The following is a 25,208-nucleotide window of genomic DNA, read 5'->3' as shown; positions in this document are numbered from 1 at the left end:
CCCGTTTGTTTATCCAGAGAACGCAAAAATTCCTCTTCTATTCCGGCAACGGGTTTTCTCGTGGTTCGAGTTTTCTCACGATCCGATCCGATCCGATCTAATCCGATCCGAGCCGACTTGACTTCACTTGCTTCGTATTCCCTCCATCCCGGAGAGGAGATGAATATAAGTAAGCGGAAGGTTCGGCCGCTTCGAGGATTAATTCGAAAACTGAACAAGTTGTCAAGGTACTGGAGAATGTTACGGCACGTTAACTGTAGTCATGAGAAATTGCAATCAAGGCGAAAGAAAGGAAAGACAAGAGAATAAAACACGCGTTTCGCTGGATTCGCAAGCAAGGACGTAACGGGGTTACCTACGCTCGAGATACCAGCTTGACTTGAGACGCGACCGATTCTCCCAGGTAGGGGAAACGGTAAGGAGTCGAATGAACGGTATGCAATATATGCCTTTGTATATCCTCTGTGCATACATACAGGTTGTCTCAGAATGGGTGGTACAACTAAGTAGAAGGTGATTTTGAACGTGAAAAAACGAACGTCGAAAGTGAAGAATAAAATTTTGTTGTGTGATACTTTGCTTTCGAGGAAATTGATTGAGTATACTGGAATTTGACTAATTCCAAATGTAGAATAGAAAAGGGTAATTGACAGATCAGTCTGCAAAGATAAGTCGAAAATGTAAAATGAAATTCTTTTATTTAAAGCTTCCAGAGAAATAATAAGTTTGAATATGTTTCATTGAATATTGCCTTGGTACACGTGTTCGCGATAAATATTCAAATTCGATTTCCTTGAGAGCAAAGCATCTTGCAAAAAAGTTATATTCTACCTTTTTTACTTGTTTTCGAGCGTAGAATAACCTCCCGTTGATTACTCTTTTTCGTTAGATGTAAAGTTAACTTCAAATCCACTTGATAGATCTTCAAACTCGATTTTCCCGAAAACGAAAGTTTCAACGAAAAAATTTCACTGTTTCTTTTCGACTACATTTTTTCGCGTAGAATCAACTTCTATTGAAACATCCTGTATACAGATATATGTATAGTACGGACAGTTTAGAAAAAGTACACGAGATATAATCCGGATGAATGTAGAAATATTTTGTTGGAGAACCTTTCACTGCTATTACATCCATTCAGTGATTTCGGTATTTTCAAGTTCTTCATCTATATAAATCATATACGTTTACACTAAGTGTACTTATTTTTCAAACAGCATTACGATTTTACTGTGTTATCATTTCACACTTTTATCGATTCTTATCGTTGTTTTCTTGGGTAATTTCGACTTCGTATATTTCGTCGTTTATTCTATATTCTTAAATACGTTTCTATTAATGCATTTTTCATTCTAGTTAATGATATTTCTATATCATATTTTAATCCGATCTGCTATTATGTATGTAAGATTAGAAAGTTAAGGGCACATTCATTCATTTTTTAATGAATTTATTGTTCATTAAAAAATTATTTTATGACATACGTATATATGTAAACGTTTGCGATCTATATACCGTCGTTCATATATACATACGTGACAAAATGATTTTTCACATGTATGCATATGTACCTATCTCTTATGTATCGCACAGGTTATGGACATTGAGTCACGTGGAATCACATCATCGTGCGTTCATGTTTGATACGAGATCCAATGACACTTGAACTAGAGAGGTTATATTTATATTTGTATCCACGCTGTGTTTAGAATCAAATTCATGGATTAAAGTAAAGTGTTTGCATAAAATAGGAATTGAGCTTTGATCGCCTGCAAAAATGTTAGCGATGTTAACTGCCGATTGGTTCCCTTTGGGCCGAGATATATATTTTAGGTAATATCTTAGGTTAAGTTTATTAAATTGAAACGAAGCTGTTACAGACAGAAAAACGAGAAGAAAAGAAGAAAACGGTGAAAGTTAATTTTTATTTTGTAGGAAATTTGAACTGTATCCATTGTCTTTTCAAAATGAGGTGTCAGATAATAACATGCTAATCGCTGCTCCTTACGGAGGTTCCATCGCAGTCACGAGAAATCCGAAAAAATTAGTCAAAGTACAAGGAGTGAATAAACCTATGATATATTTGTATACATCTTCCGGAAAACTAACAGCCAAGTTCCAAGTAAATGTTTCAAAGTCACTCATACATTTCTACTGCTAAGCTATTTTCTATCTTACAATCATAGTTTATACTTTGTTATAATTGTCATTGTCGGTGTTTTTTAGTGGAATGGTGGACAATTAATCCTTTTAGGTTGGTCTCAACAAGAAGAATTACTGTGCATAGAAGACGATGGCATGGTTCATATATATGATATGTTTGGTACATATCAACACGCTTTTAGTATGGGAAACGTATGATACCTTCTATCTGACTAAAGTACATGGAAAAATATTTCTCAAAAATAGTTTTTGATTGTGATATTTCTTTATGTTAGGAAGTAAAAGATACCAAGGTTGTGGAAGCAAAATTTTTTGCCAGTTACAGTGGAACTGGTATTGCAGTTCTAACATCTGTTAATCGTATATTCCTAGTAAATAATATAGTTGAACCAAAAGTTAGACAAATATCAGATATTCCTAGTAAGTAAATAAATTAGATTCAATAATCTTGGATTAAAGGCTAAACTATTTTCTGTTAATAATCTTTTAGGATATGGCGGGCAAATCGAATGCTGGTGTTTAGTTCATTGTGATAGAGAAACACGTGTGATATTATCGAACAGAGATGGAATATTTGTGATACATCAGTCTCATCAAGCTGCAACTCATATACCATTTGTATAACATAAAAATTTTGAACGAATGGGCAAATCCTACTTTGTAATGATTGAAATTATTTTATATTTTTAGGACAACCTTTTTACCAGGCATAATAAAGTTTCTAGTGTAATCGCTATGGCTGTGTCTGGAAACAATCGTCATATTGCTCTTTATATGGATACTGGTCATTTGTATATGGGTACTATAGATTTTAATGAAAAATATTGCGAACATTATACAAATATGAAAGAACCATTAGAAAATATAGCATGGTTAATATGTTGATATTATCTTTTATATCACGTATAATATCACGATTCGAGGATACTCATACAAAAATTTATAGGTGTGGAACGGAAGCTGTAATATGTAGTTGGAATAGTACTGTAATGGTGATTGGACGAACAGCTGAAACTATAATATATACATATGATGGTCCGGTACATCTTATTACAGAGATTGATGGTATACGTGTATTATCTGGTTCTTCTCATGAAATGATACAAAAAGTACCAAATGTCGTTCAAAAAATATTTCGAATTAATTCAACCGATCCTGCGTCTTATTTATTGGAAGCATCTAAGCAGTTTCAAAAAAGGAGTCACAAAGCTGATAGTTATATGGATTTGGTTAAAGATAAATTAGATGCTGCGATAAAAGCTTGCATTGATGGAGCTAGTCATGAATTTGATTTTGAAACACAAAAACTCTTAATGAGGGTAAAATCTTTGAGTGTTGTTCATATCACCTTTTTGTCTTTTTCTTTTTTTTTCTCTCTTTACAATATAAATATATAGATACATGAATGTATAATCTTTGTATCAATATTACTAGGCTGCCAAATTTGGAAAAGGATTTAGTAGGACAATTAATCCTGAATATTACGTCAATATGTGCCGAACTTTAAGAGTTTTAAATGCTGTACGACACCCTGCAATTGGAATTCCATTAACGTATACGCAGTATCCTTTTGTTTAACGTTTCTCCTTTAATTTTACCGTTTTCATCGAGATGAGGCAATACCTTAATGATAACAGATTCACTGTCCTCACGAGTCAAGTACTGTTGGACAGACTTGTTGCGAGAAGACATTATTATTTAAGTATACAAATTGCACGGCATCTTCAGTTACCAGAAATCGAAGGAGAAAGTCGAATATTAGCTCATTGGGCTTGCTATAAAGTAATATTTCTTGCCAAGCTCTATTTGTTTGATTGTTTACGATGTTTATACGAGATAAATTTTGTTGTAATAGGTAAAACAAACACAATTGGACAAGGAGCAAATAGCAGAAGAAATAGCTGATAAATTAGGCTATGCACCTGGTGTTTCTTATAGCGAAATCGCAAGAAGAGCAGCCGATTGTGGCCGAAAACAACTTGCAATTAAAGTAGATTGTCATTATTAAATGAATTAATTGTTAGGCAGTTCTTTGTTTCATCGAATATATCGGCATATTTTATGTTTCTAGTTAATAGATTACGAACCACGTGCACATCAACAAGTACCACTTCTATTGACGCTTGGTGAGGAGAAAGCCGCTTTACATAAAGCCGTTGAAAGTGGAAATACCGATTTAGTTTATACTGTAATACTTCATCTTAGGGAGAATATGCCGCTCGGTGATTTTCAGGTGACGTTTTATTATTGATCGATCCAACATATAGATAATTCGACTTTCGATATTTTTCTTATTGGAGTAAACCCCTATAGATGTCCATAATGCACTGTCCCTTAGCGATGGCTTTATACATCAAGTATTGTCAAAATCATAACCGAGAGACACTCCGTGATATTTATAATCAGTATGATGATTTTCACTCTCAAGCGATATGGTTCATTACCGAGAGCTATCAGCGAAAGGTACGCAAAAATTAATACAAAATTAATGTGTAATCATAATATGTTCAATCATCTAAAGATATTTATTATTATTACATCACATGTAAAAATTTATGATGTTTTCTAGAATACAATGTCTAGAGAAGCATTGTTACAATCTGCACAAGAGAATTTCAAATTAGCTCGCAGTGATAGCAATGCAACTTTGACAGAAGAACAAATAAAATTATTACGTTATCAAAGGTCTATGGAAGATGTATTACAGGAATCCATTGTAGGAAAACCACTTCATGATACTGTAAAAGTATTACTATTGCGTAATGAACTCAAATTAGCTGATAAACTGAGATCAGAGTATAAGATATCAGATAGAAGGTACAACCTATACTTTTCAAGTATATTTTCTTTCAAATTGTTATTAATAAATGAAGTATGTAAAACATTTTTTTTTAGATATTGGTGGTTACGAATACAATGTCTAGCTGAGAAGGGCATGTGGAATGAATTAGAAAAATTCTCCAAAAGTAAAAAATGCCCTATTGGCTATGAGGTAACTAATATCTGGCATTATAAATAAATATTGATGTGTAAACTTTTATTTAAAAATATATTGTCACTAAGCATATTTATTTCGCTTGTTTTAGCCTTTCATAGATGAGTGCTTGAAATATAATGAAGAAAGAGAGGCAAAAAAGTATTTACCAAAAGTAAGGGACGAATTGAAAGTAAAATACTTGGTTAAATTAAAGTAAGTGCTGATGTATAATCATGATATATTTATTTATTACGTGTTTTCGAGCAATAAAATAAAATATACATTCCTACAGAATGATAAATGAGGCGGTTCAAACGGCAATGGAACAAAAAGATGTTAATGCGTTAACTTTCTTATTAGCGCAATGTGAAACAACAGATAGACAATTAATTGATAAAATTAATATGTACATAACAAGTCTCAAAAATTGATAATATATCATATTTAATTTATCGTGACAATTCTGAATCACTGGTTAATTTTTATAAATATTATTATATACATTTCATAAAAATATAACTATCCAGTCACGAAAACATAATAATTTTAAGCGCTTTGTAACCAAAAGTTTTGTCATGTGAAATTGTTTCATTATATTTGTGATTCATTCTGAATACATACATATATACATTGTTTATTCATAAAAATTGCGTGTATGTGTGTATGTTTGTGTGCGCGCGTGCATGAATACCTGTGCATACTTAAGTTTATATTTATTTTAATATGTAAATAATATTATATAAAAAATAATAGAGCTAATACCTTTTAATTCACATTTTTTAATATCACTATATAATGACACATAAAAATCTAATATTAAATTGTTAATCGATAACAAAAATAATTGTATAACATTTACTATGTATTATTTATAATGAAATTTATTAAGTTTTATTAATTGAATGTACATATATAAAATATATATCAATTACATTTTTCAGTAGACTGTATAAAAGTTTGATGTTTGTCAATGAGAACACTGACTATCGATTGTTCGATTTCTTCACCTTTATTTAATTGATCGTTAGTGAGAGAAATAACATAATTGTCTTCTTGACTGACAATTGTTACTTGCTGTTTTCGAGTTTGCAACATATTAGCTATAACTAACTGTAGAAAAAAAATGTCATGTATATACGAAAAATCAATTTATTCTCTCTCTGCTATATTACTTATACTTACGTTGTGTTTGTACTTATTTAGTGCATTTCTTGCTTTTGATATTAAAAGATTTTCATCAGTTTCTAGTTTAAACGATACTACAAAAGCTTGCGGAACCCACAAACTTACAAGAGGAGCTAATATTTTTGGTACTAACTGTAAGGATATTGTTGGTGGTCCACTAGAAGAAATTTTGTGAATCGACTAAAAGTTTAAAAAATATTTTATATATATGTACGCACATGCGTGTACATTTTATTTTTAATAAAAAATTTCAAAAGTATATACCAATTCATTGGATGGAATATAGAAATCTGAAACTGCAGCTGCAAGATACAATATCGCTTTATTTTTAAGACAAGCCAATGCTTGACAAGCAGCTCTAAGAAGCCAAAGATATTCGGAAAGTGTAGTAAAAGTAACTTGTAACAGTTTATCTTGGTTCAAAGTTTCTTTGTACTTGCAGAATATTTTCATCAATTTTTCTTTATATTGTGGTAAAACTAAAATGAATCATATTAAAAACATTTAAAATATTACTATGTGATCTAAAAAAAATACTCATACCTGTGATTGTACTTTTCCCATTCTGTTCACTGACATCTATCATATCTAATAATTTTTGTCCCTTAAAATGTCTTGAAAACGGTTCTAGAGAATTAAGCCTAGAAATAAGTAGAATGCATATAAATGTCAATAAAAGTAAATAAGTATATAATATGTTTTTAAACATTTGTCAGTACAAACTACCTATACATAAAAATTACAGCATATCCATTTTCTAAAAAGTATTCTGTAGATACAGATCCCCTTGTTCCTGCACTAAAATTGTCAACGAATCTTACTGTATTGTGTTCTAAAGGTATGGTTGTACCGCCACTCTATAAAATTGACACTTGATAATTAAATAATAATAATACTAATACAATATAAAGCAATTATTATAAATAATAATACTCGTAATTATAAAGCAATAAAAGAGTAAACACTTACTGTTACTAATACAACTTTCTTGTCTTTTTTCAATTGTCGCTCTACAAATGTCTTTAGTAATATTTCGTTCTGATTAAAATCTTGAGGTGGTGGATGTTTGGCATAAAAATCTTCCCAAGTTGTATTCATATTTTTATACACAGGATTTTACTATAAAACGACGTTTTTGACGAAACGTTTTCAATTATGTGCGCAAAGCGAACAGACAAATATCACTTTATAACTTCGAAATTAACGATAAATTCTACATGTAAATCATAAAATGAAAAATAAAACTCTGATAAATAAATAAGGAATATTTATATTATATCACATTAAACGATTGTAATCGTTTCTATAATCACATTTCATTAAATGAGAGATCTATATAACACTATCTCACTCAATATAATCAGTATTACATTTTTCTCAAAACGTAAGCAGTACAAAGGTCAGTTTTTTGTATAATTCGTTTGAATCATTCATTTTCATTCACAAATAATGGTTGGTGCACTTACACTACGATTCTAGAACGAATGTTAATCTAAAGAAATTCCCTTTGTAGTTTGAATGTTTTATTATATGTATTTATTTTATATATGTGCGTGCGTATATGTGTGTGTGTAAACTATTCAACAGCTCGAGAAATTCGATTAACAAAGAAAGATATATCGTAGGTAACTCGCAATTGACATACGCGCTATCTTGCGATATGTTTAGTAATTTAGTGCACGTAATCGATAAAAATGTTCTGTTACGTTACCACATATTTCAAACATATCACAACTATCGTAATCATGATCATTGACTTATACTACTACACCTTGTTCAGATCATTCTTTAATACCTTCTCTAATTGAGTATGTACTTTAACCTTTATATTTTAGGTATATAAACACGATGATCAAGATTATTATGGGAAGTGAAATCATACATGTGTATCAAGCTTTATGGCATTAATGAAATTAAGGATCTTGAACTTTATTGATACTTAAATATTTGTTTTATACATATATGTTATCTAAATATCATTTATACAGTATATTCATTCAACATTACTGTTAATGATCACTCGCTAGTAAGAGAAAATTACCTACATAAATTACAAATTAGCTTGACCACAGCTATTTAATATTCCGGAGCAGGTGAAGACGAAGGTCTATCATGAACCTTAATAAACTGAAAATAAAAATTACAAAAATCGAATAATTACGCAAGTACTAAATCATTAAAAATAACTGTCAGACGACGTATAATAATAGACGTAACGTACAATAATAATATACGTATACGAAACGATAGGAATTAAGTGTCATCTATTTTATTAGCTGAACATCAATTTTCACTAATGCCGTTTATTACAGATACTAACATACCTTGTATTCTTTATTTTTATATTCGTTCCACGGTTCGGGATTCGATCTACTATTCCACGTAACATCAGGGCTTCGAAGAGCTAGACGCAGTAGATAACCCGTTGCGCCTAAAGCTCCGACTCCGATAACTATGAATAGAGGAGCTAACTAAAAAGAACAAAACAGATTTCCTTGAAACGAACAATATTGCCCGTGATTTCTCGGCTATATTCTTCCACGTACCATCGAATTCTTTTTGAAAGATTGCCATGAAAGACCCTGCATTTTAGGACTCATCGTGCTGATGTACCAGAACACACTAAGGTTTTAGACTCCACTACTAGAATAAACCCTTTACACTTTATTGAAATTGAACTTCTTAGAGCATTTATATGAAATAGAGATACTGTGCAGATCCCGAATGAAATTTTTATGAAAACAAGCCTAGAATGTTTCGAGCATCGATAATGAAGCTTACGCAGATCAAGACTGCACACTTAAGATATAGTTAGTTTATTTTCAAAAAGGTTTTAAATTATTAATTATGTTATATATCATAATAATGCAATATATACGTTAATACGATAAAACATTTTTAAAAGATTTTTATTTGATAAAAAAAAAACAAAATAAAGTTCTCTTACATATAACGTATAAACTACCTAGGATAATATATTTACGATTTTAAACTAGTTCGTTTCTCGCTATTCGCTAAACTTGGCCATCTACATCGTTTGCTGTTTCATGACGGTATTTCAGAAATAGAAATAAATTTTTGCAGTTTGAGGTCTGTATAAATATAAGTGTTGATCTCAGCGAGCCGCCTTAAAGATATATGGAACTCTAATTAAATAATGTGCACATAAACTTGCATTTGCAATGTGGTATTTTGATAAATGATTCGTTTAAGTTTGTTAGACCGTCTGCTGCCGTTAATGTCATTGCATTTGTCTAGCGTAGGAATGAATTTTTGTTCGTGACACGTCTGAGGGAGTCGGCGATTTTTAGTTTGTAAACGATAAGCGGGATGGGTTTCTCTACGAGTCTACAAGGGCAGTCGTCGCATGAGGCGTTGCTCGCCCGTCAAGATGCCGAGATCAAGCTACTCGAGACGATGAGACGATGTTTGACGATCAAAGTTAAATCAGACCGTGAATATGCCACGACAATCTCATCGTTGACGATGCAAGGGAAAAAGATTGAACGTAATGAGGATCTTGTTGGCAGTTTAGTAGTGCAGGTACTCCAAAAATCAGTTCATAATTCGTTTTTTTTTTTAAAGTTTCTCAGTAGTTTCTCAGGAACGTTTGCTTGTAGAGTTGGAGAGACATTATGGACTCTATCGATCAGACTGCGAAATTAATCAAACAGCAGGCTGATTCCATCGAGGCTATAGTAGTTGAACATATCACAACACTATACTCTGAAAGAAGACGAGCTAGGAAAATATATCAAGAGGAACAAACATGGTTGAATAATCAGTTTCAACAGGTAAAAAGAAATTTCTATGATAGAAATAAAATATTCTTTTATGTATTATATTCACATTTACTATACCTTCTAGTTGACTGATGATGTTGCCAGAAAAAAGTTGGAATATCAGAAGAATCTAGAAATGTATAAATTGATGAGATCCCGCTTCGAAGAACATTATGTCAAGTGTAAGTATTTGTATTCTTTATTAATATATGATTGTTCGTTACAACTCATGATATCTATTTAGCTGGTAGAGTTGGTAGAAAATTGGACGAAGTAAGAGAGAAGTACCAAAAAGCCTGTAGAAAACTTCATCTTACACACAATGAATATGTATTACTTTTGGGTGCTGTAACAGAATGTGAACATGACCTAAGAACTTGTTATTTACCAAGTTTACTTCATCGACAACAGGCGATTCATCAAGAATTTATAACATCATGGTAAATGCATTTCATTGATTCTTGATTTAAAGAGAATTTATTACAAGTTTCTCAATTTTATTTTATAAATTGTTAATCTACTTTATGTGAAATTTTTATGCAAGCATAATAGTGATAGAAAAGGTAAAGATTAATAACTATTACTCCATTGATAATATTTATTGTATCATAAATATGAAAATCTTGTTCTTTGCATGTTAGGAAAACCATACTTCAGGATATAGTGAAATATTCTGATTTTACAACAGATAAGTTTCAAGAAATACATCGACGAATGCAAAAAGCTGTAGATTCTGTAAAACCTGTAGAAGAGTACAGAGATTTTATAGGAAAGCACAGGTATTTATTTCAAGCTTGCATTTCTATTGCGTTTTAATGAGAATAATATTAAAAGGTTGATAACAATCGATACAGAACGCGACCAGCGTCACCGATAAGATTTATTTTTGATGAGAACCTCGTGGATGATACATCAGGAAAATTATTGCCAAATAAATTAACAGTAGATAATTTGACTATAGATTGGTTAAGAAATCGACTAACAGAATTGGAAACTTCCTTGAAAGCGACTCAACAGAATCGACAAAATCCGCAGTATCCATCTGAGAACAATAGCGATTCTAAGTAAGAATACTACATTCGATAATAGTGTTTTATTATATTATTAGCACCGAAACAGATTTATTTTACATTTTTTATCTTTTATTTTAAATCAGAATATCGATTTTGGATTACTCTCGTGAAAGAGAAGAATTACGGTTACGCTGCCAAGAAAAGAGACTTCAACGACAGGTGGACGTCATTAGAGCTGCTTTAAATGAATTAGGTTGTGAAGAATTACCACTTGGATATGATCTTTCAATGGAAAGTTCTTTCACCGATTCACCCTCCATTAGCAAGGTAATAAGAATTACATGTAAAGTACTAAAAATATTTCTATACATTGTGCGTATTTTTCCCAAAAATATTATAAGTTATTTGTTGTATATTATAAAATAGTTATTCGATACAATATTTGCTTCTGAAAGATCAATAGATTTAGCTAGAATCACTGCCCTTGCAGAAAAATACAGTTGCAGATATCGGTCTATTTACATTACGAAGAAATCAGCGATTCATGACAATATTTAGATCTCCCTTCAAATCTTTACCATTAATAAATGACACAAAAGATGGAACAATTAGATCGAGTAGCGAAGGTCCTACCTCAAAAGCAGATAATACTCTACAAGTTGTATGTTTTTTTCATATGTTATCCACTTATTGTACAAATATAAACATGTTTTGTGCATAATTGCTTCTTTTTTATTTTGTACAATGTTGTACATACGTTTACAAAAAATATGTTATAAAATATTTATAATTGAACTGATAATAATTTGTGTGTGATTTTTAATGTTAAGCATGTTTGTCTTATTACTCAAGCAAATTGCATTCAATTATGGTTCTAAACTAACCTTTGTGATGCGTTTTAATGATAATGATTAAGACGAACAGGAAGGAGAACCGATTTCTTGATGTTTTAGACATGAATATCCAAAGTTTCTGTTTGTCGGATGAAATATTATATGTTTATTATTATAGGCATTCCGTGGGATATCACATTTAACAACGAATCAAAAAGGAAATGGAAATGGTGATCTTATGGAAGAAGAATGGTTTCATGGTGTGTTACCAAGGGAAGAAGTTGTAAGATTACTCGTAACTGAAGGAGACTTTTTAGTACGTGAAACAACAAGAAACGATGAGTGCCAAATAGTTTTATCTGTCTGTTGGGATGGGCATAAACATTTCATTGTGCAAACTACTCCCGAAGTAAGCAATTGGTTACGTTTATAATTATCTAACAAACATAGGAAGAAAAGCATGTATTTTTATTAATTTTAGGGACATTATAGATTCGAAGGTCCTACTTTTCCGTCGATTCAAGAATTAATTAGGCATCAATGGTTATCCGGATTACCAGTGACTAGTCGATCTGGAGCTATTCTCAAAACACCAATTTTACGTGAACGTTGGGAACTTAATAACGATGATGTAATTCTTCTAGAAAAGATAGGACGGGTATATGATTGAAATTTAAAGAAAAAAGAAGTTACTTTAATTTCTTAAACGTCTTGAAATCTAACATACCATTGTACAGAATTATCAAAATCGATCGAATGTTCAATGTAATTGATAGCCGACTTCAAGTTGAATTAATATGAATCTCGTTTGAATTGAAAAAAAATTTGTCATTTCAAATATTTTATACGTGATTGAATAAAACTAAATGTTTAATTGTGAAACAGTGTAAATATTTTTAGGGTAACTTCGGAGATGTATATAAAGCGCAATTGAAAACTTGTAAGACTGAAGTGGCTGTAAAAACTTGCAAAGTAACGTTACCAGATGAACAAAAACGTAAATTTTTACAAGAAGGGCGGATATTGAAGCAATATGATCATCCAAATATAGTAAAGCTTATTGGGATTTGTGTCCAAAAACAACCTATCATGATTGTTATGGAATTGGTACCTGGTATATTCAATAAATTATTCTATTTGGAAATTATATATTTAAAGTTAAACAATCTTTTAAATCGTAAAATGCAACTGTTTATTGATATTAAATTACTATGGTAGGTGGTTCCCTATTAACTTATTTGAGAAAAAATGCTAGTACTATCACGCAGCAAGAACAACTTCGAATGTGTAAAGATGCAGCTGCAGGTATGCGCTATTTGGAATCTAAATATTGTATTCATAGGGACTTAGCTGCTCGGAATTGTCTCGTAGGTAAACATATTTTTAGTTACTACAAAAGTCACTTATGCAAAGTTATTAATTATAAGAATATGCCAAGAATAACATATTTTATTTTTAGGATATGAATCCATAGTAAAAATATCAGATTTTGGAATGTCACGAGAAGAAGAAGAGTACATAGTATCGGATGGTATGAAACAAATTCCAATTAAATGGACCGCACCAGAGGCATTAAATTTTGGTACTTGAAAAGATATTAAGTTTCATGTATATCTAAAATTCTAATATTATTTTCTATCGTAATATTTTCTGCAGGTAAATATACGTCGCTTTGTGATGTGTGGAGTTACGGAATCTTAATGTGGGAGATATTTTCTAAAGGTGGAAATCCTTATAGTGGAATGTCTAATTCTCAAGCTCGTGAAAAAATAGATGCAGGTAATGTTTAGGTCATTTTTTTATTATTGTTATTATTATGATTATATGGAATATTTTGGAATTTTAGATTCCAAATAAAGATTTTGTTTCTCGTATCTCTAGGTTATCGAATGCCAGCACCAGAAAACACACCTGATGAAATATATCGTTTGATGTTACGATGCTGGGAATATGAACCAGAAAAACGTCCACATTTCGATCAAATATTTACTGTTGTTGAAACACTTTCTCAAGCGTATTTATAAATAATAATTTTAAGTCAATGTTAATCTATATCGTAAATAACATTCTTTTCACATTGTTTATTATAGTTCTCAATTTTCTCATGCAAATCTTATAATATTTCAGAATATGAGCTTTAAAAAACAATGCTCATTAAAATGTATGTACATGATATATTCATGATTTTCTATGAAAATTTCAATCATTGCAGTAATCTGTTTTATGGAAATGATTTTCATAGCGAGCAATTGATGTTTTCATTTTCGCATTGTATTTGTACATCATTGTGAATAGAGTGTGAATATGTATCGTACTATGATGTAATAGTATACGAAACCGTATTGGTTGATATCTTCGAGAACTTTCAAAATGACCCAATATTGATACATTTTCTATTGTTCATTTGATTTTTTATATTAACAGTTCTGCTTTAAAATTCCTTATATTATTTATATCCGTCCAAAAAAATATTTCAATTTTATCAATCAGTATTTATCGGTATAATAAAGAATGTTAGATATTCATTTCTTTTCAAAAGATTTTTTCATTAAGCATTAAAGAAACATGTAATATAAAAAATAATTATCAATTATAAAAAATTATTTACCATATTTTACAAAATTGAAATCATAAATGTAGAAGTTCTGTAAAAATTTGATCTTTATAATACGTAACTTAGCAATGCATAGGTTACTTACAATTTTTTTCATTTTCATCAGTCACAGAACTTATTAGTTATTACTGTGTAATATAATACACCTAACTATTGAAATGCGTTAGTTAATCCATGTTTAATATAATCATACCATAAATATCATACACATGCGTGTATGAGATGCGTAAGATGACCTATGATATAACTAGTGAAAAATTTATAAATATTCAAAACACTTAAGCTCCTCTGTTGTATTATAATATTGTGTATATGCTTTATTACTTATTAAGTTAAAAGAAAGTCGAGTTTATTGTTATTTTACAATACTCAATATTATTTTAAAAATTAATAAAACTTGTACTGAAGCCTTATAAAGTTTGAGTTTTTATTGACCAGATGTTTAAACATTTGTTATTTTTAATGTTTAAGAAATTTTATTTCTAATTATATATTTTTATTAAAATTATTTCTATGTAATTACGATTTGATGTATAGGTTTTACAAGTATAATTTAATAAGTTCATCGCTCACAGCTGAAGGTGTTAATATACCTAAATCAGTAAACAGAAGACTGATATAATGTGGCGGAGTATAATCAACCAATGGATGTTCCTTCTGCAAATCTTTTTTTAACGTGCTTGCTGTATACTAAATAGGAAATGACAACAAAAAAAACAACACGTAATGTTTCATTTAAAAATAACTAAAAATTTTAATACATTACCTTAAATTCATTTGGTAAATCAACTTGATTTAACGGATATATTCTTGAAAATTTGAAGCTTTCTGTTAATACATAAAATGGTTTTTTTACTTCCTTAGCACACATTGCCAATGTATATGTGCCAATCTGTCAATACCAAATATCAAATTAAAGTAAAAATTCGTAATGTTACTGACTAATTAGAAACTGTAATATACCTTATTAATGATACCTCCACTTTCTGCAACTCCTTCAGCTCCTACCATAACCATATCAACTTGTTCCATAACATACCCCATTGCAGAATCTAATATCAAGGTACAAGATACACCTAATTTTCTTAGATTTTGACACATTTCTTCCCTGGCCAATGAGAAAGTCAAGTATATTATATGTAAATGCTTTGAGCTATTACAACATGAATACATACCCACTATTATCTGGCGAAGAACATGTTACATATACTTCAAATATTTTGTTACTTTCAACAGCTCCCTTCATTGCTCGTAATACAACTCTAGATTTTGAGTGTGTAAGTATTTTCTAAAACAAAATGTTACATTATAATTGGGGACTAAAGGGATCTTAAAACAAAAAAGAAAATATAAAACAAAATTACAGAACCATCCTTAATAAAGTGTGCTGCAACTTTTGCTACTTTGCCTCTGGCAGCCACCAATTTCTCATAAAACATATTTCCTCTATGAAGCATAATACCTCTGCATTCTGCAAATGTCTAATATCAAATAATATAAGATAACAATGAATGATTGTGACTTACGATCTTAAATGTATTTAAAATAAAAAAACAAAAAGAAACAAAGGAAAAGAATAAAAAGAAAATGAGAAATCCTGATAAATTATGCAATAATATTCTTACACGAGTGTCTAACGCAGTCAAAGTTATAAAACGAAGGAATAATTCACTGCCAGATGCAATAGCAGTTACTGGATTTTCAGTAGATCTCATCGCATCTATTGCATTTTGTAAACAATACCTAAGCTCTTGAACTGTTTCAGCTGTAACAGAAAAAAATATACAATAAAGACATGTTTTCTTTAAAGGCCTGTAACATTTTCTTACACTTCGAATACTGTAAAACTTTTAATAATGTACGTATAGCAGCCATCCCAGCAGAAACATCTTTTTCATTTTTGATGATACCATTGAAGTACTGACAAATTTCTGAGAAAAAAAATAAGTACAATTATTTTGTTAATTTATTTTTTATTCCAAAATAATTTACCTTCCTTTTCCATAATGTTTGCTCAATTATGACGGCCAGTTTTTTATTTGCAGAGTAACACACGTGTGTCATTCACTAGTTTTAGGTTAGTATTAATACATATTTGTATGGTTAAATATATAAAAATGCATATATATGTGTTGCATATTCACATCATAAATTTTTTACAATAAAAAAATTAAGATAATTAAAGTTAAGTAGAGACTACATAAGTGCAAACAAAAAAACTGCTATAAGAATCTGACGTATTATTTTGTTCAATGTGAACAAAATGTCGCTATATTTTGCTAATTAGATATATAAATTTTTTATTTAATGACATTACTATATTTAAATATTAGGAGTTTCTCATTGAGTATTCATGCATGCTTATATAGCAATGATAGTATTTCAATGTTGTGTAGGAAATAGAACCGCCATTATTTAAAAGATATAATTCAAATAAATAATTCATTCTTATTTATTCGCAATTTGAAATGATATGACGATTATATTCTAAATATTTAATGAACGTAGTATAACATCGTATATATGTCGAAATGATTACAGTATGTATGTATGTATATATATAAATATAAATATAAAATTGTATGTAAATATAAAAGTCGTATGTATATAGTATGCATGTAAATATAAAACATAATGGTAAGTATATATTGAAAAAATTTATGAGAAATGCCAATTTTTTGTATTTAAAAACAAATCAATAATACATATTATTTTTTAAAAAAAGCTAGTTCAAGAGGGAGAAAAAAATTTGCAAAATTATTTTATTTGGTTATGTGCATACAACATGAATATTGTACATATATATATATAGCTAATTGTTTTATTTTACAACGTATTATACATACAATTTCGTTAACATACTTTTCAGAAACGAAATATGCGATTACAATCACAGTTATCCGATATAAAGGGTTGTATCACCGTAATAGAAAGGTTGACAATAAAATGATCGTACAAGATGTCGACGTTCACGTAAATATTTCTTATGAAGAGTCCAGTTCAATTGATTTAACCAAGAATGAAATTCAACATTTTTCATACAAGCGTTAATCAGAAGTGCTTTTTTATTCTTTCGACTGTTTGATTCCCTGAAAAATATGATCATAATGTTTTATTTATCTTTTCTTCGTCTCTTCTTTTTATAACGAGGTAAGTGTGTCACGAAAAATTTTTTTAGAAGATTTTACCGCACGGTACTTGAAGCGATTCTTTTTTCTTCATCCAATTTTGTCTCTTTCTCGTTTTTTGATGTATTTAAAACATTTTCATTGACGATTTTGGCTTCATTGATTGTACAGCTAATTGTGGCATTTGTCTGTTTAATCGTTTCCAAGTGTTTTCTATAAAGTAACTTCTGCTTTCGACGATGTCTATCTTCCTGTTTTTTGCGTATTTGTGCCTTACAAGTAAATAAAATTGTTAAATAGTATTATGGAAACGTGGAAAGCTGTGAAATGTACTATAATCTACACCTTTCGTGCAATCTTTTCCATTTTCACATTTGCCAAATTTTCAAGTAACTTCTGCTGCTGTTCTTCTTTTATTTTTTTAAGTATCCGTTGATACGTAATAGTTTTCTTATTTTTCCAAGCTTCGAAAGACAATTTTCTTTCACTTTGTTGTTGCTTGATTAATCTATATTTCGTTTTTTAAACAAATGCATTAATATCGCAAAAATATCCAAGAGTGCAAACCCTGACCATTGAGTTAAGAGCATCAGAATTTTCCATATTTTATATGGTTAAACAATGAGATTTAATGAAAGATTATATTAATTATTACAACATTATAATGAACTTTATTATATCAAATTGTGTTCAAATTTTTTAATTTTACTAAAAACTTGTAAGATGTTGAAAATTACGAGTGATCCTAAATTCGGGTCACAGGCTGTAAGTAACTTCATTCAGCGAAATAATAACCCATGGTTAGATTCAGATTTACAAGCTTTCGCAAAAACGTTGCTCGAATTATTCCAAAGTTCAATAATTTTAGCATCATCATTAGTTGCAGGACGATTGATTTCGTCCAGTTCATTTAAATTGTCACTTTTATTGGTAGCAGATTCCTTATCGTTGGTTGAAACTAAATTTTGTACTTGCGTCATTTCCGACTGTCCCATCGAGTTTTCTTCGTCTGTTGGCATTTTACAGATGATCATTAGAGAGGATCGTTTATACTTGCGACGGCGAAATCTACGATGCGCGACCGTCGCCGATATGTTCTAAAAATTTGAAAGCACAAAATTTTCTAGGCAAACATCGTTAAACTCAATACTTGTTGATACCTGTTCGTTCGATTCTAACGATGTCGTTTCATTTTGTATCCAATCGATGGTTTTTAACGTTGACAATTTTTTGATATTCCATTTTTCATAAATCGTATCATGAAATTTGCCAACCATTTGCTCTACGTGAGATTTAAATGTATAATACATATTACGTGCTGACAAAAAGAATGTTGACCACTATACGAAGGTACTAACCATTATTTTCTAACGCACCATCGATCGTTTGTTCGACGAGATTCTCAAAGTTTTGAACCGACGTACTTTTAGTTTTCATTCCGAAATTTAGTTTTCATTTCCCTTATGTAATGCATATACACATACATAAAATTTAAAAGATTGGACGATTTTAATATGAAAGAAAACATGAATCAAACTTAGCGCATGACTTGTATATGATATAGTGTAACATAGTAATGTAAGACGACTTACAGATGCAGAAAATTTTCCAAGAAATTAAGGATACATTGTATGGACAAATGAGATGAACGAATGATAGATAAGTTGATAGATAAACGGTATAAATAAATGATTCATCAAAGCTGAAACAATGGAGAAATGGACGACCATCATCGCAGCTGTATTCGTGTAACGTTCATTCTACTATTACAGTAAGTGGATAGATTCAATTTGTAGACGTAATTTATTAAATTACATATTTATATGCAAGTGCGCGCACGTATATACAATAATTATAATATAAATAAGAAACAATTTGTCTCATATGCTCATGAGCATAGGTTACATATGTTCACGTTGGTGCACTGCAATATTGAACGTATAAATAAGGGGCACTATTCTTGGCACTCACAATCAGAGGTATACAAACGATAATTGTACCACCATGGAAAAGGTATTAATAAAGCGCATTTGGAGTTTGGAAGCACAGAACCGTCGGAGCGAGGACCAGAAGTTCTTCGCGCTTAATTTAAATTACTTTTAATCCAGTCTACGTATTCGGTGACACGGGTGTATACCCCCGGATATCCGGGTTCTCCACACTTGTTGCCGAATGAAACGATACCGATTTGAATCCATCTGCCGTCTGCTCTAAGCATAAGAGGACCACCGGAATCGCCTTGACAAGCATCTTTACCACCCTGGCTGTAACCAGCGCATAAAAAATTGCTGGTAATCGGTTGAAAGTAAGCTGCGTTGCAATCTTCGTTCCTCCATACTGGCAGCACTGCCTGTCGTTGCACCGTGCTTTCTTTCCCGCCTGTCGGAAAATGCAAGACGGTACGAAATGACTTCTTAAAAATTCATTGAAAGAAGAAGTAGATACTAGTACGTAGTAACTACGACATCGAACAATATATATTGTTACTGGGGTAGGAAAGATATGTATGTATATACCGTAATAAGTTGTACCCCATCCGACTACAGTGGGTCTGGCGCCTGCGAATCGTTCCTTTCGATAATGCAGCTGCGGCAGGCAAATCGGTATGACGTAAGGTGATTTTCGAACGGTTCTGGTCAGTTCGAGGATCGCGATGTCGTTGTAAAATCCAACGCGGGAGAACTTCGGATGAGCGTGAATGTGCTTGACCGCGTAAGTTTCCGGGGCGGATGGTTCGTCGTTTCTCTCGAGATCGATGTCCCCGAGACGCACGGTGAACTGTCTGGCGGCGAATCTGCACACGAGTGTCGCAAAATCGCTGTTTTATCCAGCTGAAGAATTTCGGGAAGGTTTACCTACGAACGAGCAACTTACGGCCGTTGGCGATGATCGCGCGTGCAATGAGCCGCGGTGAGAATGTACCGCGATCCGATCAGTGACCCGCCACACCAGAATTCCGTACGTTTAGAGCCGTGCAAGAATATCGCCGCCATCCAAGGCCAACGTCCGGGAAGAGCCTCTTCTCCACCGACCACTCGATACTTACCCGAGTTTCGCACACCACACTCTACAGAGGAAAATGATTGCTATCGCTTTTCTTATTAGTTTCTACTATATGTCATACGTTTGTTAACGTACTACGAACAAACGGTTTACCTTCGTCGTCTTGTATGAAATTGTTATCGATCGTGCCGCCGGTGGTTGAGGCACCGAAGAAATTGTTCGAATGGTTCACCGACAGACCGACGGCAGAGGGTGATACTGGGACGAATTCTGTAGTTAACAACTCGACAAGATTCGCCGGCGTAGTCGAAACAGACGTTATGGGGAACAATGGTATCGGTCGAGGAGTTTGATGCGGTTTCGTCGGACGAATTGGCGGTCGTGATGGCGGATGTACAGCTGACGTGATCCCCCCTGGATTTAGGATTATACCGGCTATAGGACTGAAAGTTCCACGTATGTTTCCACAATGTATTTACATGTTCACAGGGTCTGCAGTCATTTATACGTAATTATAGAGAATCGAGCGTTTTACCTCGTCTCGTTGATATCGGTTTTATCCGTCGATTGACAACAAACTCCCGGGACGAACAGACTTTTGAAGCACAAAGACTGTCTAAGTTTGGTCAGATCTAGTAATAGTTGAGGACAGTTACTCAAGTCTTGACATTTTCCAGGATTGCCGTCCGCCGTGGTGCAATCAATCGACTCCTTTGCCTTGTCCTGGTTGACCTCAACCGCGAAAGAAGATGAAGAGGGAGAGGTAGAGCTGTCGGTTGGCACAGGCCGCAAAGGTAAAGCTACTCCTCGAACTAATGGCGCGATGCTGTCTGTTACGTTACGTCCTGAAAACAAACGTGACAAAATCGTGTATTTAATGTTAGAATGAGAAATCAGATTGTTAAAAAATAAGAATGGTCAACTTATCAATGTTTGTCCTTATTTTAAGGATTTTAAGGACACTTGTTTTAATTAATTTGTTTTCATATGCGGGGAAAATAAAAAAAGAAAAAAAAATAAATTGATCGTAAGATCTCAATGACTTTAAATAAAATAAAAAACATGAGACGTGATTATACTGCCAATATGTATTTTCGACGAATTCATTGTTCATATCTAATATACGGCTTTTCTATTCTTAAATGTTTTTTTTTTTTCAAGATCATTGCGATCTGACTATTCATTTCAAAAAAATTTTTCCAATTTCTCTTCTTTTTTTACGTGTACGTTAAAGTAAATTATTATCGACATCGATAGATCCGCCGTAAGAACTAATCTTACCTAAAATATTCTTCGAGATAGTGTATATGGCCGACGGTAGTTCCTTTGGCGGGTAACTCGAGTTCTCCATACCCCTGGTCATATTGACGATGTAACTACCGACGGTGTTTAAAGCGCCTAAAGTTTCGGTGATGGTAACCAGTGGATCCGGTTGTTCGCGTTCCTGTTCGACTTTCGCTAACCTTACGTAAGGTCTGACATGCACGTTCCTCCGGAAAATTGCCAATCTTTGTGAGTCACCGCTATCCCATCCATTTGTCTCGCTCCATCCCCGCGTCGGCGTTACAAACTTCTGAGGTGTTCCGTATCTGTTCGATGCTGTATCGTTCATATCGCGTGCATGTTATTACAACGCTACGTGTGTACGCGTGTGTGTAGGACAAATTCGTATTCTGATCGGGTCAACTTGAGATTTTTTTTTTTTTTTTCTTTTTTCACCGAATATATTATACATTTATCTCGTGTAACAACGTAGCAGACGATGAGATCCGTTACTTACCAGTATGATAACGATAACGGCCGACTTGTTCGGTGTATGACCAAGAACTCGTTAGCAAACTCCATATTACGCATAATTCTGAAACATTCGTGTGCGTTAATAAACAGCATGGGAGAGATGTGGTAATATAATAGCCGAATATTCTAATATTCGTTTACTGGTTCACTATTTGAACATTTTAGTATCTGAAAAGAATATTTATACATAACAGATATAATTTCTTTTACCTCTCTTTAAATTATTTGCTTCGGACACGTTGTTGCATGTTTGACGTGCTTTTTATTAATTTCTTAATTTCGTTACATAAATACAGGATTAACATTCAATTTTCAAATTATTTTTATATATTTTCAATTTATTTTCGTGAAATCATCCATCTTAAGGAAATGAGCTGGATAATTGTAAGATAAATTTAAAAAAATGTAATGCTTATACTATTATCATTTTTTTGTGCTTTTCAATTTGTGAAGTTGACCAACGCGTGCCTTCCGAGTTCAATTACAAGAATAATTTACTGAAATACGAGATACGAGATTTTACTACCAAAAAAAAAAAAAGAAAATAATTATGTTTATTAAGTTTAATTCCGTAATAGATCAATGTTTATGACTGATTGTGAGTTAAACATAATTTCTCCATAAACTGAAACAACAAACGAAAGTGATAAGGATGTGTTTTCTTACTGTGGAACAAATTTCTTACGTCATATTTGGAAATTTTTGTCTTGCGTTACATTACACCTGAAGCACAACTTACGTGTGCTTTACAGATTGTCTAATTACGTCGATAACCTATTAACACGATTTCTTACGAGTTTCGACCGCAAGCTTAAAAGTAAAATCGGCAGGAAAAGCGTAGCGTACGTACAAGAAGAAGGTCTCCGTGAAATCAAATCGTAACGAAACCATCGGTGAAACCTGTCCAGTTTCGCGGATCTGCGTACGAACGTCGAAACATTGTCACACGACTCAATGTGACAATGTTGGATTTTTAGACTTTTACTTCAGATTAGAAAGATCTTGTTGGAACTTGGGATATACGTTTGAGAGCGATGCGCCATCCGTTTCTCAGAAACGTTCCTCTCTCAAGAGGAGGACAAAAGAAAGCGAATGATCGAGCGAACGTTTTTTGAAATCAGTTTACGCACACAGATTTCATCGATGGTGAAAGTTGCCCGACGAGAAAGTGTGCCTTCCTTCCATTCACTGATTCATCATCGTGCCACACTCTCGTACGATAACACAACTCGGGGAGAAAAGGATCGAGAGAGAGAGAGAGAGAGAGGGGGAGGGAGATATCACAGCGCGCGTTTATTTTGATCGATTAAATCCATTAAACGTAAGTGCGATCCTCGGGTTTCCCCCGATTTGCTCGCAACCTTCCCTTTTCCGTGTTACATACGTCCTTCTTTCTCCAACGTTACTTTCATCTTTATCGAGCAAAACATCCTGGAAAATTATCCTAAAGAAAATATCGATCTTTCCTTTGATCCAACATTCCACGTCACACATCGTCGCAATACACCTTTTTTCCTTTGCATGTTACAGCGACGCGCGTTATTTCGCCCGCATTGTACGATCTGTCGAACGTGGATCACAGATAAATGAAAATGAAAATGATAGCCGAGGTAATTTGCGTTTCAACGCGAAGAACGTATAGCTGTGCAACTGGGACACACTTCGAAGTTTTCGCGCGTAAACGTAAACGACGAAATATGGACCAATCGTTTCGCGACATTGTCGTGTCCGAAAATTTCGAACAGGATTGAAACGTTCACGTTTCTTGAATTCTTTCATCGACATCTAATCGTTAGATCCTTTGATAACGCGAAGTTCCACGACGCAGTTATTGGCGCGTTACTTGGTTTTCAAATCTTTCGAATCTCACTTACTCAAAACGATGGACGACGACAACATCCTGACCCAGAGGAAACATTCAACCGATTTTTTTCACGGACATTCCACGCGTTTTTATCGCTATCACAGTTAACGGTCACGATCGGGCACACCACGTTCTGCTATTTTAACAAAGTTATCGCGCCCGCGAGACTACCGGCGCATTCTCCATCGTCTATTGAGCTTCTCCCCTCGGAGGAGGGGGCGTGAAAGAGGGGGACCGGAAACAAGGTGGAGAAAATGAGGGAAAGGATGAGAAGGCGAAGGAGGAGGAGGAAGTAACGTGAGGAGGGGCAGGAGAGCAGAAGAATCGAAAAAATGGGGGTGGGGGTAAATGAAATAAAATTCAAGCGAAGGAAGGAAATCATCGAATTCGTAAAGTCACGATTACACGGTCTTAAGCCGCGACTGTCCGTGAAAAGGCCTCGACACACTTCCTTCCCGACGAAATTATTCCCTCACTCTCTCCCTCGATCTTTTCTCTTCTCCTCTTTCACAACTGTCATCCTTGACTCGTCCGACCGAGGAAAAGTGTTCTTCTATCGCGTATTTCTATTCGTTCCCCTTTTGCTTGTTCGGTCCGTTTCACTCATCGCGACTCGCGCTGCGCCACACGCTGCATACTTACGTACCAAAGCGTGCAACGTAAACAACTTGTTTCAGCCCTGACAAAACTATCCATTTTCTGATTCACTGGCAGAAATTTTTCGAAAGTTTCACCCACCGAACGCGAATCCGATGAAAACTGCACGAAATGAGAATTTAATTCTCGTTCGTTCAATGCTGGAATGAAAGATGCAAGAAAAGCTATTGATATATGTCGATTATCTGATCG

At 32.9% G+C, this 25,208-nt stretch overlaps 7 protein-coding genes across 14 annotated transcripts; 2 read left to right on the top strand and 5 right to left on the bottom strand.

Moving 5' to 3' along the window:
- The first annotated feature begins 278 nt into the window (after positions 1-278).
- On the top strand, positions 279-6,584 carry LOC122528537 (vacuolar protein sorting-associated protein 16 homolog). 3 transcript variants are annotated; one of them, XM_043653776.1, is made up of 17 exons: positions 279-415; positions 1,710-1,833; positions 1,936-2,122; positions 2,227-2,355; positions 2,439-2,583; positions 2,654-2,781; positions 2,854-3,035; positions 3,110-3,482; positions 3,598-3,725; positions 3,801-3,945; positions 4,019-4,153; positions 4,235-4,396; positions 4,477-4,626; positions 4,733-4,980; positions 5,059-5,155; positions 5,250-5,353; positions 5,433-5,909. In XM_043653776.1, exons 2-17 carry the CDS (start codon positions 1,778-1,780, stop codon positions 5,569-5,571), a joined length of 2,508 nt encoding a protein of 835 aa, XP_043509711.1. In that variant the 5' UTR covers positions 279-415; positions 1,710-1,777; the 3' UTR covers positions 5,572-5,909. The 3 variants fall into 3 exon arrangements, with proteins under 3 accessions (XP_043509711.1, XP_043509710.1, XP_043509712.1); XM_043653775.1 differs by lacking the exon at positions 279-415 and having other exon boundaries at positions 1,573-1,833; XM_043653777.1 differs by lacking the exons at positions 279-415; positions 5,433-5,909 and adding an exon at positions 6,382-6,584 and having other exon boundaries at positions 1,594-1,833.
- On the bottom strand, positions 5,995-7,660 carry LOC122528538 (phosphopantothenate--cysteine ligase). The gene is made up of 6 exons (XM_043653778.1): positions 7,295-7,660; positions 7,052-7,182; positions 6,869-6,966; positions 6,590-6,804; positions 6,323-6,505; positions 5,995-6,250 (listed from the first exon to the last, which is right to left on the bottom strand). Exons 1-6 carry the CDS (start codon positions 7,421-7,423, stop codon positions 6,065-6,067), a joined length of 942 nt encoding a protein of 313 aa, XP_043509713.1. The 5' UTR covers positions 7,424-7,660; the 3' UTR covers positions 5,995-6,064.
- Positions 7,661-8,220: 560 nt separating this feature from the next.
- LOC122528540 (cytochrome c oxidase subunit NDUFA4) lies at positions 8,221-9,086 on the bottom strand. Its single transcript, XM_043653780.1, has 3 exons — positions 8,872-9,086; positions 8,650-8,796; positions 8,221-8,452 (listed from the first exon to the last, which is right to left on the bottom strand). Exons 1-3 carry the CDS (start codon positions 8,923-8,925, stop codon positions 8,402-8,404), a joined length of 252 nt encoding a protein of 83 aa, XP_043509715.1. The 5' UTR covers positions 8,926-9,086; the 3' UTR covers positions 8,221-8,401.
- Positions 9,087-9,363: 277 nt separating this feature from the next.
- On the top strand, positions 9,364-14,476 carry LOC122528536 (tyrosine-protein kinase Fer). Of its 5 annotated transcripts, XM_043653770.1 has the most exons (16): positions 9,365-9,509; positions 9,584-9,868; positions 9,946-10,119; positions 10,193-10,289; positions 10,352-10,547; positions 10,749-10,886; positions 10,962-11,171; positions 11,264-11,447; positions 11,611-11,781; positions 12,132-12,362; positions 12,435-12,611; positions 12,854-13,067; positions 13,172-13,324; positions 13,413-13,535; positions 13,610-13,732; positions 13,835-14,476. In XM_043653770.1, exons 2-16 carry the CDS (start codon positions 9,656-9,658, stop codon positions 13,975-13,977), a joined length of 2,547 nt encoding a protein of 848 aa, XP_043509705.1. In that variant the 5' UTR covers positions 9,365-9,509; positions 9,584-9,655; the 3' UTR covers positions 13,978-14,476. The 5 variants fall into 5 exon arrangements, with proteins under 5 accessions (XP_043509706.1, XP_043509705.1, XP_043509707.1 ...); XM_043653771.1 differs by having other exon boundaries at positions 9,364-9,868; positions 12,435-12,584; XM_043653772.1 differs by lacking the exon at positions 11,611-11,781 and having other exon boundaries at positions 9,368-9,868.
- A 499-nt stretch (positions 14,477-14,975) lies between these two features.
- On the bottom strand, positions 14,976-16,905 carry LOC122528539 (translation initiation factor eIF-2B subunit alpha). Its single transcript, XM_043653779.1, has 8 exons — positions 16,560-16,905; positions 16,397-16,498; positions 16,193-16,332; positions 15,932-16,048; positions 15,743-15,855; positions 15,531-15,675; positions 15,334-15,459; positions 14,976-15,257 (listed from the first exon to the last, which is right to left on the bottom strand). The coding sequence occupies exons 1-8, from the start codon at positions 16,570-16,572 to the stop codon at positions 15,108-15,110; spliced, it is 906 nt and encodes a 301-aa protein (XP_043509714.1). The 5' UTR covers positions 16,573-16,905; the 3' UTR covers positions 14,976-15,107.
- A 558-nt stretch (positions 16,906-17,463) lies between these two features.
- Positions 17,464-19,308, bottom strand: LOC122528546. Its single transcript, XM_043653790.1, has 6 exons — positions 19,054-19,308; positions 18,856-18,977; positions 18,491-18,792; positions 18,041-18,203; positions 17,756-17,967; positions 17,464-17,656 (listed from the first exon to the last, which is right to left on the bottom strand). Exons 1-6 carry the CDS (start codon positions 19,130-19,132, stop codon positions 17,464-17,466), a joined length of 1,071 nt encoding a protein of 356 aa, XP_043509725.1. The 5' UTR covers positions 19,133-19,308.
- Positions 19,309-19,479: 171 nt separating this feature from the next.
- LOC122528543 (proclotting enzyme-like) lies at positions 19,480-25,102 on the bottom strand. Of its 2 annotated transcripts, XM_043653786.1 has the most exons (8): positions 24,370-25,102; positions 22,479-22,556; positions 21,980-22,297; positions 21,234-21,543; positions 20,852-21,141; positions 20,570-20,762; positions 20,212-20,489; positions 19,480-20,074 (listed from the first exon to the last, which is right to left on the bottom strand). In XM_043653786.1, exons 1-8 carry the CDS (start codon positions 24,392-24,394, stop codon positions 19,779-19,781), a joined length of 1,788 nt encoding a protein of 595 aa, XP_043509721.1. In that variant the 5' UTR covers positions 24,395-25,102; the 3' UTR covers positions 19,480-19,778. The 2 variants fall into 2 exon arrangements, with proteins under 2 accessions (XP_043509721.1, XP_043509722.1); XM_043653787.1 differs by lacking the exon at positions 24,370-25,102 and having other exon boundaries at positions 21,980-22,287; positions 22,479-22,562.
- Positions 25,103-25,208: the final 106 nt, after the last annotated feature.

Source organism: Frieseomelitta varia, unplaced genomic scaffold (genome assembly GCF_011392965.1).
Source record: "Frieseomelitta varia isolate USP_RPSP 00005682 unplaced genomic scaffold, Fvar_1.2 scaffold_251, whole genome shotgun sequence".
In the NCBI taxonomy this organism is placed as follows: domain Eukaryota; kingdom Metazoa; phylum Arthropoda; class Insecta; order Hymenoptera; family Apidae; genus Frieseomelitta; species Frieseomelitta varia.
The sequence above is the reverse complement of the archived record's forward strand: the minus strand, read 5'-3'. Positions and strand labels throughout refer to the sequence as shown.